The sequence below is a fragment of the Protopterus annectens genome, chromosome 6.part0, assembly GCF_019279795.1.
Source record: "Protopterus annectens isolate FY-2018-M chromosome 6.part0, PAN1.0, whole genome shotgun sequence".
In the NCBI taxonomy this organism is placed as follows: domain Eukaryota; kingdom Metazoa; phylum Chordata; order Ceratodontiformes; family Protopteridae; genus Protopterus; species Protopterus annectens.
The window spans coordinates 1,597,052,128-1,597,067,753 of NC_056737.1; the positions used below are offsets into that span (position 1 = coordinate 1,597,052,128).

Below are 15,626 nucleotides of genomic sequence, written 5' to 3' on the forward strand. Positions count from 1 at the left end.
GGAAAAAATGGGAAATATGGGATCACCACATGCAGAGGAGGAATGACATTTAAAAAAAAAAAGGCAGGATCTGACTGAGCTATGTAATAGCTGACTGACAATGACCAGATATTTTAAAAGTGATGTATGATGTTTGCAGCTACAGTTGTGTTGGCATAGTTTATAAGGTATACTGTTTGCAATTGAGATTGTGTTGCTATGATTTATTTTCATTTGTATAAAGGTAAGATTGTGAGTGTCATGTGATAATTTAATAAAGATGTTTCTTCTGGGAAAAAATACATGCAGAGGAGGAACGAGGTTTAAAAGAAGGTAGGATCTGAATGAGCTCTGTAATATTTGACTGACAATGACTATATGTATTAGAAGTGATGTATAGTGTCTGCAGCTACAGTTGTCAGCGTGGTTTGTAATGCATAATGTTTGCAACTAAAATTGTGTTGAGTTAGTATATTTTCATTTATATAAATGTAGGAGCAGATTTTCAAAGCCTGGATAAAACCCCACCAGATCTGGCAAAGGGAAAAAAGGTAGGTACAAAAAGTGATGGCAAGCATAATGCAAAAAAAAAAATACATATCTCAGCCTGGCTGCCCCCCATATACAGTGGATATAAAAAGTGTACACACCCCTGTTAAAATGCCAGGTTTGTGTGATGTAAAAAGTGAGACCACAATAAATAATTTCAAAACCTTTCCCACTTTTAATGTGACCTATAACCCACTACAAATTAACTGAAAAACAAGCAAGTCTGTTAGGGGAATAAATATAAAAAATAAGCATTCAATATGCTGGTTGCCTAAGTGTGCACAGCCTTAAACTAATACTTTGTTGAAGCACCTTTTGATTTTATTACAACATTCAGTCTTCATGGGTACACACCTGCCATCAATTAAAGAGACTCTGATTAACCCCAAGTAAAGTTGAGCTGTCCTAGTAGGATTTTCATGACATTTACTTACAGCAAATGCCATGGTTCACAGAGAGCTTACAAAGCATCAAAGGGCTCTCATTGTTGAAAGGTATCAGTCAAGAGAAGGGTACAAAAATTTTTCCACAGCAGTGGATATACCCTGGAACACAGTGAAGACGGTCATCAAAAAGTGGAGAAAATATGGGACAACAGTGACGTTGCAAAGAACTGGACGTACCTCCAAAATTGATGAAAAGACAAGACGAAAACTGGTCAGGGAGGCTGCAAAGAGACCTACAGCAACACTGAAGGAGTTGCAGGAATTTCTGGCAAGTACTGGTTGTGTACTACATGTGACAACAATCTTCCGTATTCTCCATATGTCTGGGCTATAGGGTAGGGTTGCAAGACAGAGAAGCCTTTTCTTACATAGAAAAACATCCAAGCCAGGCTAAAATTTGCAAAACAATACATCGGGTCTCCCAAAAGCATGTGGGAAAATGTGTTATGGTCTAATGAGACCAAGGTTACTTTTTGGTCACAATTCCAAAAGGTACATTTGGCGCAAAGCAACACTTCGCATCACCAATAGAACACCATCCCCACAGTGAAGCATGGTGGTGGCAGTATCATGCTTTGGGGTTACTTTTCTTCAGCTGGAACTAGGGATTTAATCAAGGTGGAGGGAATTTTGAACAGTTCCAAATACTAGTCACTTTTGGCCCAAAACCTTCAGGTGTCTGCTAGAAAGCTGAAGATAAAGATGAATTTCATCTTTCAACACGACAATTACCCTAAGCATACATCCAAATAAGCAAAAGAATGGCTTCACCAGAAGAAAATTCAAGTTTTGGAGTGGCCCAGCCAGAGCCCAGACCTAAATCCAATAGAAAATATGTGGGGTGACCTGAAGAGGGCTGTACACAAGAGATGCCCTCACAATCTGACAGATTTGGAGCGTTTTTGCAAGGAAGAGTGGGCAAATATTGCCAAGTTAGGATGTGCCATGCTGATAGACTCCTACCCAAGAAGACTGAATGCTGTAATTAAATCAAAGGTGCTTCACCAAAGTATTAGTTTAAGGGTGTGCACATTTATGCAACCAGCTTATTGTACGTTTTTTATTTTTTATATTTTTTCTCCTAACAGATGTTTGTTTTTTAAATTGAATTGTACAGGTTATCGATCACATTAAAGGTGGGAACATTTTGAAATGATTTATTGTGGTCTCATTTTTTATATCACAAAAACCTGCCATGTTAACAGGGGTGTGTACACTTTTTATATTCCCTGTAAGACCACTTCAGCACAAACCTCCTCCTCTCCATTATATTCTAAAACTTTGGAGGGTGCTTGCCTACCTTTATATAAAATTGGAAACTAGTCATTCAAAACAGGTGGGAATTAAGCATTAGTAAAATATGGATACATTCCCCAGTTCTTTGAGACACATCAGTTGAGAAATGTTCCTCCATTTCCCAGAGACCAGACAGTTCATCCCACCAGTTCTCGGAGACACAGTAGAGAAGCAGAAGATACAGCAAATTTCCAAGCTTCTCAACAAGCAAACAAGCAAGTGGAAACCATCAGTTCACTGCCTTACCCTTTGGCTTGTTTACTGCACCCAGAGTATTCACACAATGTTTGGCTCCAATGAATGCCTTTTGCAGGACGAAAGACATTCAGATCTTTCCTGTCTAGATGATTGAGTAATGTCCTACAGGTGTTCTTTGAGTGCTATAAATTGCAGTGTAAAGTACTTCAGGGAGATGAGCCTGACATTGACAGGGAGAAATCCTACCAAATTCCCTGTCAGAAAGTGTCCTTTCTGGGAGCAAGTTTGAACACTACTCAGTGCCAAGTCTTCCTCTCTCAGGACAAACTGGAAATGTTGGCAGATTTCTTTACCAGCTTCTCCCAAAAAGGAAAAAAATCACAAGCAGGTAATATGTACGCCTCTAGAGTATATGGAAGTATGCATTTGATGGTGCCTTTGGCCCAACTGCACATGAGTAAGCTTCAGTTGTATTTGAGAAACATGTGGAATCAACCACCTCAATCAGTTGGAAATGAGTATCCTGCTGCACTGCATAATTTAGGAAATCCCATATTTACAGCAATGTCTCCTGACCTAGGACATATCTTTATGACCTTGATAGCAGACTCCTCTGATGAAACATGTGTTGGGCTCATGGGGGGGGGGGGGGCTCCACGCCAACAGACCTGGAAGCATAGGATGAGGAAAACACAGAAATAAGAAAATAATGGCCTTATTCTGGCACAGAAATCCTTTCTCCCTGGATTGTGTGTGATGTATGTATGTGTGTGTGTGTGTGTGCGTGTGTTGGTCACGCAAGTAAAGGCACACAACACTACACTGATGGTGGTACATAGAAAATGGAGGGACTGAATCCTATATGCTTTTGCAGATTAAAAATACAAGCATGAGAAATTGCAGTAAAGAGGAGAATGACTCCGAAGGTCACACATATCCCTTCAGGACAGAATGTGAAAGGTGACAAGCTGAGCAGAACTTAAGCAGACCGATATAAATGGATGCCACCCAGAGGCACATTCTTAGATCTATCCGACAGGTGGGCTGTGCCAGAAATGGACCTGAATGATTCTCATCTAATTAAGCTGCTGAGACAGTTTTTCTCAACCCTTCCTTTATGCCTAAGGTGGTTATTGAATTGACCTTAAATAAGACCATTTATCCCCTCAGTATTTTTTCTAAACCTCAGAATTCAGGAGAAATAATCCTGCATTCCCTTACTATACATAGATGGCTGAGAGTCTACCAACAAAGAAAAAAAAATTAACCAGCTATTTCTCTGTTTTGCAAAAGGGAAGGATGATAACTCTGTTATTAAATCCTTTCCAAGTAGCTGGGACATTGCATTACATTTTGTCTGCACCATGGGATATCCGAAGATCGAGGACTACAGCAGTGAAACTAGTCAAACATCTGTATTTCTAGCAAGTTCCTAGCAGAACTGTACTCATTGAATATTGTAATGAAGTAAAAGCACTGGAGCTAGGATATTTAGAAAAGGGAAGAAGTAAATTTCATAGAAATAAATGGAATTTGTGGGAACAGTACAAGCAGATTAATAAGAAGGATGACTGAAGATAAAGGGAATGCAGAAATTGAGCAATTCATGTATTACTGGAGTAAATAAAAGTTGTTAAAAAACAAATGTATTTCAACTGTGTGACAATAGTAGAAACTGCTGTTATGGTTTGTGTTCCTTTCTAATTTATGTGAACTTTTGCAAATTAAAATGTGATACTTTAATAAAGATTTATTAAAATAAATAAATACAAACTGTACACACCAACTCCCTACTACTTACACACACACACACACACACACACACACACACACACACACACACACACACAGACACATACACACAGACACTCTTATGACATTGTCTGTCACTTTGCATTTACACATGAGAAAATGTAAAAAAAAAAAAAAAAGTATTTACTGGAGCTTAATTCTAGAGCAGTTTTAGTTACTATTGACTGTATGGAGTGCATACAACCAATGTCTACTGCTTAATTTGTTTCAGCTATTAGAGTTCTGGAAAGGGGACATGGCTCTCACAGTTGCTCGGACTTTACCGGCAGGACTGCACCTCTACCAGACACTTAGTGGTAAGTTATTTTTTTTGATTTAATACTATAATTGCTATTTTTTCATCAGTACTGATCCAAAAATGAATGTGGTGTACTGGATTGTAAGTAATTTTCTTACCAGGAAGTGCTGGTCTTGATGGAGCTGCTAAAAGGAAGTAGTTGAGTAGAATTTGACCCCAAAGAGTATACAGGTAAGAAACTCAAGTCAACATAGTTCCTTTGTTTGCCCACAATATAAAGTTTGTTTTCTGTGTTTTTCCTCATAAAATATGTATAAGCTCCCACTGTTGCCTGTATGTTTAAGTAATATAAGGGAGAGTCTACCTCCGGCTGACTCATATGTTTGTCCATTATCCATAGTTTCATAGTTTAGTACTAGGCTATCTGCCCTGGGGCATTTATAAGCCTAGCTATAGTGATGTGGCTTTCGCCACCCCATGTAATGGTACAAAAGTGTACAGAATAGATTTAGAATACTGTGCCTCTTTCTAGTAGTGACACAGAGATGACCCCCGGGGTAAACCTACGATCTCCCATCCACTCGTCAAGATTTCTCTTGAAGAGAGTCAGTGAGGGGCTCTGCCTAACGTGAACTGGGATTCTGTTCCAGAGTATGGGAAGCCTCTGAGTTATGAATCTGTCCCTCCAGCATGCCCTATTCATATTTGTGCTGAGGTTTAAATCTTTAGCTCTCGTGGTTCTGATGGATTTGGATTTTTTGAGGTGGAGCATGTCCATCTATTCCTGATTGGACATGGCCTTGTACGTCAGGCACAGATCACCTCTGAGTAGGCGGTATGCTACTGAATAGAGCTGGAGTTTCTTTAGTCTGGCAGCATATGACATATGTTGGAGACCCTTGATCCTCTTGGTGAGGTACTTTTGGGGTCTCTCCAGCTATTGCAAGTGCCGGGTGAGGTACATACCAAATGGGGCATTGTACTCAATCATGGGCCTGATAAGGGAGGAGTATAGGGGTACAATGACCTCCTTTGATCTGGATGTGAATCCCTTCATGATAAGGTGGGCAAGGTAGAAAGTCTTTCTAACCACTTTGGCAATGTGGGTGTCAAATGAGAGGTCACTATCAACTTGGGTCCCCAGGTCTCTGATTACTTTTTCCGTACTCAGTGGGTTACTGTCTATGTGATAATTTGTGGGTACTTTGTTTTTCCCAAAGGGGATGACTATACATTTTTTGGCATTTAGTTTAAGGTCATGACTCTGGCATCAGTTGTCCGTTTCAGTGAGGCCTTTCTGTAGGATGTATGTGTCAGCTGGTGTATCGACTATGGCGCCTAGTTTGCAGTCATCTGCAAACTTTTTCAGCCACAACCCTCCCATGTTTGCTTTCACATCTGAGAAATAAATGCCGAACAAGAGGGGTCCCAGGACAGAGCCCTGTGGGACACCACTTGTGACTGGCTTTGAGTCTGACATGGCTCCAGCGATTTTGACTTTATGGTTTCTATCCTTTAGCCAGTTTGCAACCCATCTTGTGACATATGGATTTACATTTAAGCTGTTGAGCTTGTCTATGATGCCTGAGTGGGGTATTGTGTTGAAGGCTTTAGCCAAGTCCAGGTAGGCTGTATGGACTGCTTTGCCCTCGTCAATGGCTCTAGTGACTGTTTTGAAAAAGTCAGCCAGGTTCAAAAGGTAGGATCTGCCCTTTACAAAGGCGAACTGGGTGGGATCAAGTGTCTGTAGGTCCCCAATGTCTCTGTTTATGAGTTCCATAATGATTCTTTCCATAGCTTTGCAGACCAGGCTGGTTAAGCTTATGGGGCGGTAGTTACCAGGGTCTGTAGAGGTGCCTCCTTTGTGGAGTGGGACCACTGTTGCTGTACGCCAGTGTTCAGGTACATATCCTGTAGTAAGGCTAAAGTTAAATAGCATTTTTATGTGCGGGTTTAGCTCCTCTTGGAATTCACGTAGCACGCAACCCGGGATACCGTCAGGTCCCATTGATGCTGTGTTTTTAGCTTTGCTGAGGGCGGTTCTCACCTGGACATCTGAGATGACAGGGAGGTTACAGTCAGCAGGGATAAGTATTTCTTCTTTTGGGGGTGAGGGAGGGGAGAAATTTGCACTGAACCTGTCTGTCAGAATGTTGGCAATAGCTGTGGGTTCAGTGTATTTTTTGTCATTGTGAACTAACTCTGAGCATATCTGAGGGTTTCAGCCCAGGTTTCTAACATAGCAGAAGAAGGCCTTGTGGTTATCTTTAGTGTCCATAGCGATTTTTCTCTCAAAGTTGGCCTTGGGTGTTTTTATGAGAGAACGTAGCTTTCAAATAGTGCTGATCAGAGATGCCTTCTCTTTATGGAACTTTGCTCTGTCGTGCAGTAGCTTCCTTCTTTTGTTATACAATTTGTTTATGGCTGGGGTCCACCAGACAGGACGCCTGCCCTTGGTGGAGAGGGTCTTTGTTTTATTTGGGATTGCATGATCCATGCATTCTTGGAGATGTCCGTAGAAAGCATTTGTGAAGGATTCAGCATTGTGGGATGTGGTTTCCACTGGCCCAGTGGGCTTAAAGGATACCATCTCAGTCTTAAGAAGTGTAAAGTCGGCTTTTGAGAAGTTTTTCACTGTAGTCTTTTGTGTTGGGGATGGAGGTGGGATATATGTACGTCCAGGGTGATTAGTTTGTGGTCAGATCTCACTAGTGAGGGGTATACTTCCGGTGTGGAGCACTTTGTCCCCATGTTTGTGATGATCAGGTCTAGTATATTATCTTCCCTTGTGGGAGAGGTGACTAGCTGTTCCATTGCATTTGAATTTATGAATTCCAGGAACCTTTGGGCTAGGGTGTTAGGGCTAGAATGATGCACCCAGTCTATGTTAGGGTAGTTGAAGTCTCAAATGGTGTTTGGTGAGACATTCATATCCTCCAATGTCTTCAGGAAGGCTGAATGGGGTTCCTGAGATTGGGAGGGTGGTCTGTAACATGCTACCAGTTCTATAGCAGTTTTGCCTATGGTTAGTTGCACCTGGATGGTCTCTGATGCTTCATGTATTGCCACTAACCTGGAGGTGTGGGTGTCCTTGATGAATATGGACATTCCCCCTCCCTTTTTGGTTTGGCCCGAGTTTTGGGGCCGAAAAGCATGATACGAGGTATAGCCTGGTAGTGTTGGGGTGCTCTCAGGAGCCTTGAACCAGGTTTCAGTTACTGCACAGACATCGATGTTCAGTGCTTCGAGAGCTGCATCTTGAGATTTAGACTTCTGGCGTTGAGCAGCATTACCCTTCATTTTTTTTCATTTTTGTTTTCTAAGGAGGTGGGTTTGTCTTTTGAGCCTTGCCTAAAAAGGCACTATGGGGGTGGCAAGAGCCTTAGCCAATATCTGGAAGCCCAGTGGTGACAGGTGCAAGCCGTCCCTTGCGAAGCAGCGTGGCTTGTCCAGCATGTCATCCCAAGCAGACAGACATTGGATCCCCCTAGGATGACACCAGTAATTGAGCCAATTATTAAAGCTGATCATCTTGTCTTTGTATTGTGGCATCATTCTTGGTAAGGGCAAGATGCTGCTCAGGGTCAGGGTCATACCAGCCTTGGCTACATAATCAGAGACCCCCTCTATGTCTCTTTTCATGTAGTCCAGGGAGGTATGTCTCAGGTCATTCACGCCAGCATGGACAATGATGGAGTCATATTTGTACTTGCTTTGGAGTGACCTGAGTGCGTGTGTTATGTGGCGGATCCTAGCTCCCTGTTCAGCCTGGTAAGCAGAACGTCAGTGTGTCTGACTATAGAGTCACCTATTACTAGTGTATCAGGCATGGTGTTTGGCCTTAAGGGCTGTGATTGTTTGACACACTGATTTATTGAAGTATGTGTTGCATGTGTTATGTTTTGAGGTGGTGGATTTTTGGGTGTCTGCTTTGGGAGCCTCTGTTGTTTTGGTAAGTTTTTTGTTAGAGCCTCCGAGTATGTCTTTGTGTTATTATGTGTTTGGTTTGCAGTTGTGGTAGGTCTAGGTGTTTGGTTTGCTGTGTGTGTGGTTACCTTCTCCTCCTGTCTGGTCTTGCCAGTCCTGAGTTGAGAGAGTTCAGCCTCCAGTTTGGCTATATAGTTGCATCTCTCACATGTATTTGTGTTTGTTGGGAGGAGGAGAGGGTTGTCTGTGTACATGAGGCAATTGTTGCATTGTCTCAAGATTCCCAGATTAACCAGCTGAACCAGAGAGGATGCTAGTAATCTACCACTCGACATGCTAGAATATTATAAGGGAGTGTTGTGCCTTTAAGGGAAGTGGGTACTCACAGGGGTGGTAGGTGGATGTAGTGCTTACTTAGAAGAGAGGTTTTGAGAACAAGTGCTAGGCTTATAATAAAGCGAGTAGACTGATTGATTATTATAAGAGTAGAGCTTTCTTAAGGGAAAATTTGAATAGCAGACTTGGCGGAGCCAGAAAAAGTTTAACCTTGTTTAACCGGCGCTGCGCTGTGCGCACAATCGTGCAAAGCCACGCAAACGCGGATTTTAAACAGGGAACTTCAAAAGAGCTAGAAATGGTCCAAAACAACCAATTACTACAAGCTCTTGTGCTGAGGTCACTCCTTCAGGGACAGATAGGCTGCTCAAGGCTCCCCACTCCCACTGGTGAGCAATGAAACTTCCTTCTATCCAAGTAAGGCAATGGACAACACAGGAACTACACCACAGCCCAGAATACAGCAAAGCCTGTATACTGGCCTAAACTAGTTGAGGAGAGGCGGGAAAACAAGGATATTTGTTTTGTTTTTTTGTTTTTGAGATAGAAAGCACACGGAAATGCAGGAAACAGTAATAGATCAGTTACACAGGCTAGCACACTTTAGTGGGCAGCCTCAACAGTTAAATTTAACAAGCAAACAAACAAACTTTCGACCAATTTTCGACCAAATGTAACTTTAAGTGCAGATAATATATAATGCAACAGACAGCTAAAAAAACAGTTTACGCTTGTTCGAAGTAAGCAAGAGAAGGTATTTTAGGTAAAAAAAACAGCAAAAAATACTTAAATCAGGAAAGTAGTCACTTTTCCCAGTTCTCTGCTGCTAGGACCACTCTGCAGGACCACGAGGAGCTGTTTCTGAGTAGTATAGCCAGAAAAAACCGCTCAGAGGCGGATTTTAAACAGGGAACTTCAAAAGAGCTAGAAATGGTCCAAAACAACCAATTACTACAAGCTCTTGTGCTGAGGTCACTCCTTCAGGGACAGATAGGCTGCTCAAGGCTCCCCACTCCCACTGGTGAGCAAAGAAACTTCCTTCTATCCAAGTAAGGCATTGGACAACACAGGAACTACACCACAGCCCAGAATACAGCAAAGCCTGTATACTGGTCTAAACTAGTCGAGGAGAGGTGGGAAAACAAGGATATTTTTTTTTTTTTGTTTTTAAGCTAGAAAGCACACAGAAATGCAGGAAACAGTAATAAATCAGTTACACAGACTAGCACACTTTAGTGGGCAGCCTCAACAGTTTAATTTAACAAACAAACAAACAAACGTTCGACCAATTTTCGACCAAATGTAACTTTAAGTGCAGATAATATATAATGCAACAAACAGCTAAAAAACAGTTTAAGCTTGTTCAAAGTAAGCAGGAAGAAGGTATTTTAGGTAAAAAACAGCAAAAGCCTTAAAGCTACTATGAGGTACGTGCTACGCTACACCACATGACACGTACTTTGGCCATAAAGAGACATCAGGTATACAGCGGACTTCAGCACATGCCTATGTCAGAACTTTTCTGACGCCTGTCCGATCGCTTGCTCCAGATGCTTGCTTTGCAGAACAGTGGTGTTCCAGATATCCGATAAGTCCCTGTTGGCTTTTTTCTTCTAAACATTTTTTGCAGCTGCTTGCTTTGTTGGGTTCATGACAGCTAGGAAGGGCAGGTGTCAGTGAGGAAGGCATATTCCATATAAAGATGCCTATGATCTCAATCGTCTAGGCCCAGACAGCAACCAGACCGAGTGTCCCATTTGCAAATCCTTTGTCCCTAAGACCCCCAGGAGTTGGCTAGCCTCTCTAAAATTATATTTAGAAAATCAGCGACTTACATGCCTTGCATGCAAAATTGATATGACTTCAGGCCATACGGATGAGCCTTTACTGAAGAAGGTCAAAGGATTGTGGCATGAACTATCAACTGCTCCCACTGTTCTGATCATTGCTCCCGAGGCCAGTGTAAGCCCTGAGACCATGCTGGAGGTGGTAGATGTATCTTCAGCGGGTACCACAGTGGAGGACCCAGGGTCCTTTGGCACGTCCATGAGGGAGGGGCAGGTGTCCAATCAAGGCGACAAGGAGGAACCCAAGCTTGTTATATCCGAGTGACCTTGTGGCATCACACAAATTATGGTGCATGACGATGTGCTTTCCAATATTGTTGAATGTAGGCCGACGTCCGGTCCTTCCACATTTTATCGTATGGAAGCCCCTAAAAAGAAGAAGGCTAAAACTAAACTTGTGTCTCCTGCTACTCCTCAGCAGCATCCTGATTGGGAATCTTTTTCTCAAAGCCTCTTTAATGCCTTTATGGCACTTCACCAACCCTCTTCTGTTCCTCTACAGCCCTTCTCTCCTTCCACATTCTTCAAAAGGATAACTGTGGACACTTCCTCAGAGGAGGAGGATTCCTCTGGAGAGGAGTCTTTAGCCTACTCCACCCAGTTGACTTCTCCCTTGGGGTATGCCTTCCCATAGGGGGAATCTAATGGTACAGATTCCCCTGGGGAGGACATCTCCTTTAGAGAGACCATTCTTAAAAATGAAAGAATTTTTTAAGTGGGACTGCTCCCAAGTTTCAGATATCCAAAAGAGGTAATCATGACTTCTTGCAGATGGACTCCCCTTCACCTTCTGCTATACCTCTAGTCCTGGCTGCCTTTCTGGATATTTTCTTGACTGCCTCCAAATGTCCAGACTCTTAGCCTCCTGCCTCCAAGCATCCAGACAGGTTCTATAAGGTACTTGAGGACTCCAAGTTCCTTTTCAAGGCTCCTGCTGCTGACCTGGCTACCATTTCTGTTTCTATGGGCAAGGCTTTAAAATTGCTTCCATCCACTTCCCTGTTACTCTCTAGTAAGGAGAGTCTGGTCATGGAATGTTTGGGAAAGAAGGTATACTTTTCTGCCACCTTGGCCTTTTGTGCAATCAGTTATCAGACCCATATGGCAAAAGTACTCCCTGGCCCTTCTGGTGGATGCAGGGAAGATGTTGGCAGACATCCTACATTCTCCAGCACAATCAAAATTATCAGCTATTCTTAATTCTTCTGCACAAGTGACTAGGCACTCCATCAGTTGCAGTTATGATGCTGATGATGCCTGTTCTAGGGTAGCTGCCTCTGTGTCTGTTCTGGGAAGATACTCTTGGTAAGGTTACAGCCTCTGCCCAAAGATTTCAAGGCCAAATTGTTGGATGCACCTTTGGATAACAAAGCCTTGTTTGGGAGTTCAGCAGCAGAGCTCTTCAAGTCTCCAAGATAAAGGAAAGGAGCTGCAGGATCTTAAACATATCCTTGTTTCTCCAGTTTCATGCTTTCAAATAAGTTATTCAGTGAAGACTGCCTTTATTAGGAAACCTTCTCTGTTATTATTTTCTTCAAAGAGGTTCCCACTTCCCAGCAAGGAAGGGGTTTTTACTCCAGGATGTTCCTGGTCCCCAGAAAGGATGAACCCTGGAGACCCATCCTGGACCTTTCCCATTTAAACACCTTTCTCAAAGTCCCTTCTTTCCATATGTTGGCTGTTCCTGCCCATCTCCCTCTTATTCTTCCACAGGAGTTCATGGTATCCCTGGATATAAAAGATACCCATCTTCATATTCCCATCCACCCAATGTTCAGGAAGTTTTTATGTTTTTCTGTAGCTTCCTTACATTTTCACTTTTGTACTTTGCCTTATGGTCTCTCTATGGCACTGAAGGTTTTCACAAAGTGCTTGGTCCATGTTAGGGCATTTTGCAGAATGCAATGAATTAAAATTTTCCCTTAACTAGACAACCTTCTGACTCAAGTTGTGTCCCCAGAACTCCTTCAGGAACACCTTTCCTTCACTGTTGCCCTCCTACAGTGTTTAGAGTTCACTATAATCTTCCAGAAGTCTTCCCTTATCCCATCACAGGATCACATTTTCCTGGGATGCAGAATACAAAATGCTAGCCTATCTTCCAATATAAAAGGTTTTGTTCCAGACCTATTTCCAGAGCATTCTTCCTCTCTAGTCCTTGACAGCCAGATACTTCTTTTATCTCTTGGGGTACATGGCATCTACTATCCCCATGATACCCTTAGCAAAACTACACATGAGGAAGTTGCAGTGTTATCTAAGGACTGCATGGATGCAACAGTTACATCCATTAGAATTTCTGATTCCACTCCTACCTTGCTTAAAAGGGGAACGGGAATGGTGGATCCACCAGGTAAACAGAAACCCTGGCCTACCACTGTACCCACCCCTTCCTACCCTAGAGTTATTCACAGATGTTTCAGACACAGGTTGGGGTGCAACTCTCCAAGCCTGGAGTGTCAGAGATGTTTGGTCTCCCAAGCAGGCCCAGGAGCACATTAATGTAAAGGAGATAAGGGCACTGGCTTTGGCTCTGCAAATATTCAAAAGCAGTGTGCTTCCAGGAGTACTGAGGTGGGTCACAGACAACACTACAGATCTTTTGTACATCAACAAGCAGGGGAGAATGAAGTCCTTCATTCTTTGCAGACTAGCCCTACTTGCCTGGGAATTAGCCTTACAAAGCCAAATCTCCCTACAGGTGGTTTGTCTCCCCTCAGCCCAGAATGCAGTGGCAGTCTCCTTAAGCAGGTCCATGACCCAGTCCCACGAAGATCTTGCACAGGGATGTGTTTCTGGATGTAATCCATCATTGGGGTACATCTCAGATCTGTTTGCCTCCCCCAAGAACAGACAGCTTCCATAATTTTGTGCTAGGGTCCCACATCCCCTGGTTTGGAAATTGGACGCTCTGTCTTTCTCATGGAAGGGAATGTTTCTGTATGCCCCCCCCCCCCTTGCCTCTTCTCCAGAAGGTCCTACTGAAGATTCATCAGGATCAGCCAAAAATCTTGTCGGTGACTCCCTTTTGGCCAAGGCAGCACTTGCACCTAGCCAGGACCAGTCATCACAATTTACTCCACAGGATGAATTTACTCGCACAGGACAAAGGGACCCTAGTACATCCACAACTATCAACTCTGAATCTGATGTTGTGGGTGATAGTTTTAATCCCTTACAGACACCTTTTTTTCCTGAGGACATGCTACAAGTTCTGCAGGAGGCCAGAAAACCCGCAACTAGACAATCCTACATTTTCAAATGGAAAAGGTTTTCCATCTGGTATCATAAAAAGGACCTACAACCGCTGTCAGTTGATGTCCTGGTGGTTTTGTTCTATCTGTGTGAATTGATAAGGGCTGGATTGTTCTATTCTCTGGTTAAGGCTCACATTTCAGCCATCTCTGCTTGCCTGCCTATGTCTCAACCTTTGGTCTCTAGGTTAGAGGTAAAACTTTTCCTTAAAGGCGTCCTTCATATCAGACCACCAAGGAAACCAACACCTCCTCCTTGGTATATCATTTTTTTGTGCTGGAGAAGCTTACACTGGGACTGTTTGAGCCAGCAAGCTCCTCTTCCCTGCAGCATTGTACCTAGAAGACTGTTTTGTTAGTGGCCATTACCCTCTGCTAGAAGGGTTTCAGAGTTACAGGCCCTGATGTCCAATCCTCCCTTCACTGTTCTTAGAGATGGGGTTTCCCTGTACACTAACCCTTCCATCATGCCCAAAGTGGTTAATGAGTTATCCTTAAATCAGTTCATTAACCTTCCTACCTTTTTCCCTTCACCTCAGTGTCCCATTGAGAGAATATTGCATACCTTAGATGTGCACAGGCAGCTCAGATACTACCTTGACAAAACCAAGCTTATTCGCAAGTCTGACCGCCTGTTTGTCACTTACCACTCAAGAGCTCTGTGTAAGTCAGTTTCCAAGCAAACTATTTACAACTGGATTTCTAAAGCCATTTCCTTTTGTTATTTGTCAAATAGTAAGACCCTTGCTTCCCCTGTGAAGGCCCATTCTACTAGAGCAGTTTCTTCCTTGGGGGCATTCTTTAAAGGATTGGGCTATGGCTCCATACTGGAGGCAGCTACATGGTCCTCTCTCCATACTTTCTCTAAACGTTACAAGCTTGACACCATTTCTAAGTCCAGAGCTGGATTTATTTTGAAAGCATTGGATAATCCTCTTCCCAACATGTCCAGAGCTTTGGCATTCTCCCTTATGTTATGAATACTGGTGGTAACCAAAAGAGAGGAAGTTCTGAGGAAAAAGAAGACCAGCTGATGATCAGACTTAACAACTAATGGACCAACCATGGGCAAGGGAGTAGGTTCAAGCTGAGTTTGTGGCAACTAGGTCCTGGATATTACTGCCCTTGGTGAGACTATGGATATTTTAATCAAAGCAAGTGTCATTCACCCAATCTAATAAATTCATTACAAGTGTAGGTACTGCAGTCTGTGGAGGGTATAGTTGAAGTCGTTGAGAATTAGAGATCCATATCTAAAACAGATGTTTTCTAGGAATGTTAAGAACTTATTATGTGGAGCTTTGGAAGGAGACGGGTAACCAGCTATAAGCTGAAAGTCTGATTTATCTAGTGTAAGCTGAAGTCCAGTGAGCTCACTGGAATGGTCACTGGTTGTCACTGTAAAAAGGATGCACTCCCTCTGAAAACAGAAACATCTGTGCCATTACTAGTAAGCTTGAAGGTATGATAGACATGGAGACAGGCACAGAGGGAGTGCTGTCATTAAATTTAAACCATGTCTCAGCCACTACACAAACCTGGATATGTTCCAGATGCAGAAGTGTCTTCAAATCAGGCAGTTTGTTATTAAGACTCTTGGCAACTGAGGAGGGCCACCTTGATGTGGTCTAAGTTATGATTTTTTGATTAGGTAGAGATGCTCATTTGATGAATTCTGCCCAAGAAAGGGACAATGGAGGGTAGCAAATGCTTTAGCCAGTATGTGGAAGTATATGAACCAGAG

At 42.8% G+C, this 15,626-nt stretch overlaps 1 protein-coding gene across 2 annotated transcripts in view; it reads left to right on the forward strand.

Annotated features, from left to right (window-relative positions):
- Nucleotides 1-15,626, forward strand: part of USP40 (ubiquitin specific peptidase 40) — a 3,368,940-nt gene that overhangs the window by 1,649,318 nt on the left and 1,703,996 nt on the right. For both annotated transcript variants that reach the window (XM_044075047.1, XM_044075048.1), the window contains one exon: nt 4,492-4,576. In XM_044075047.1, coding sequence (XP_043930982.1) covers nt 4,492-4,576 — 85 coding nt within the window. The remainder of the gene's footprint in view (nt 1-4,491; nt 4,577-15,626) is intronic.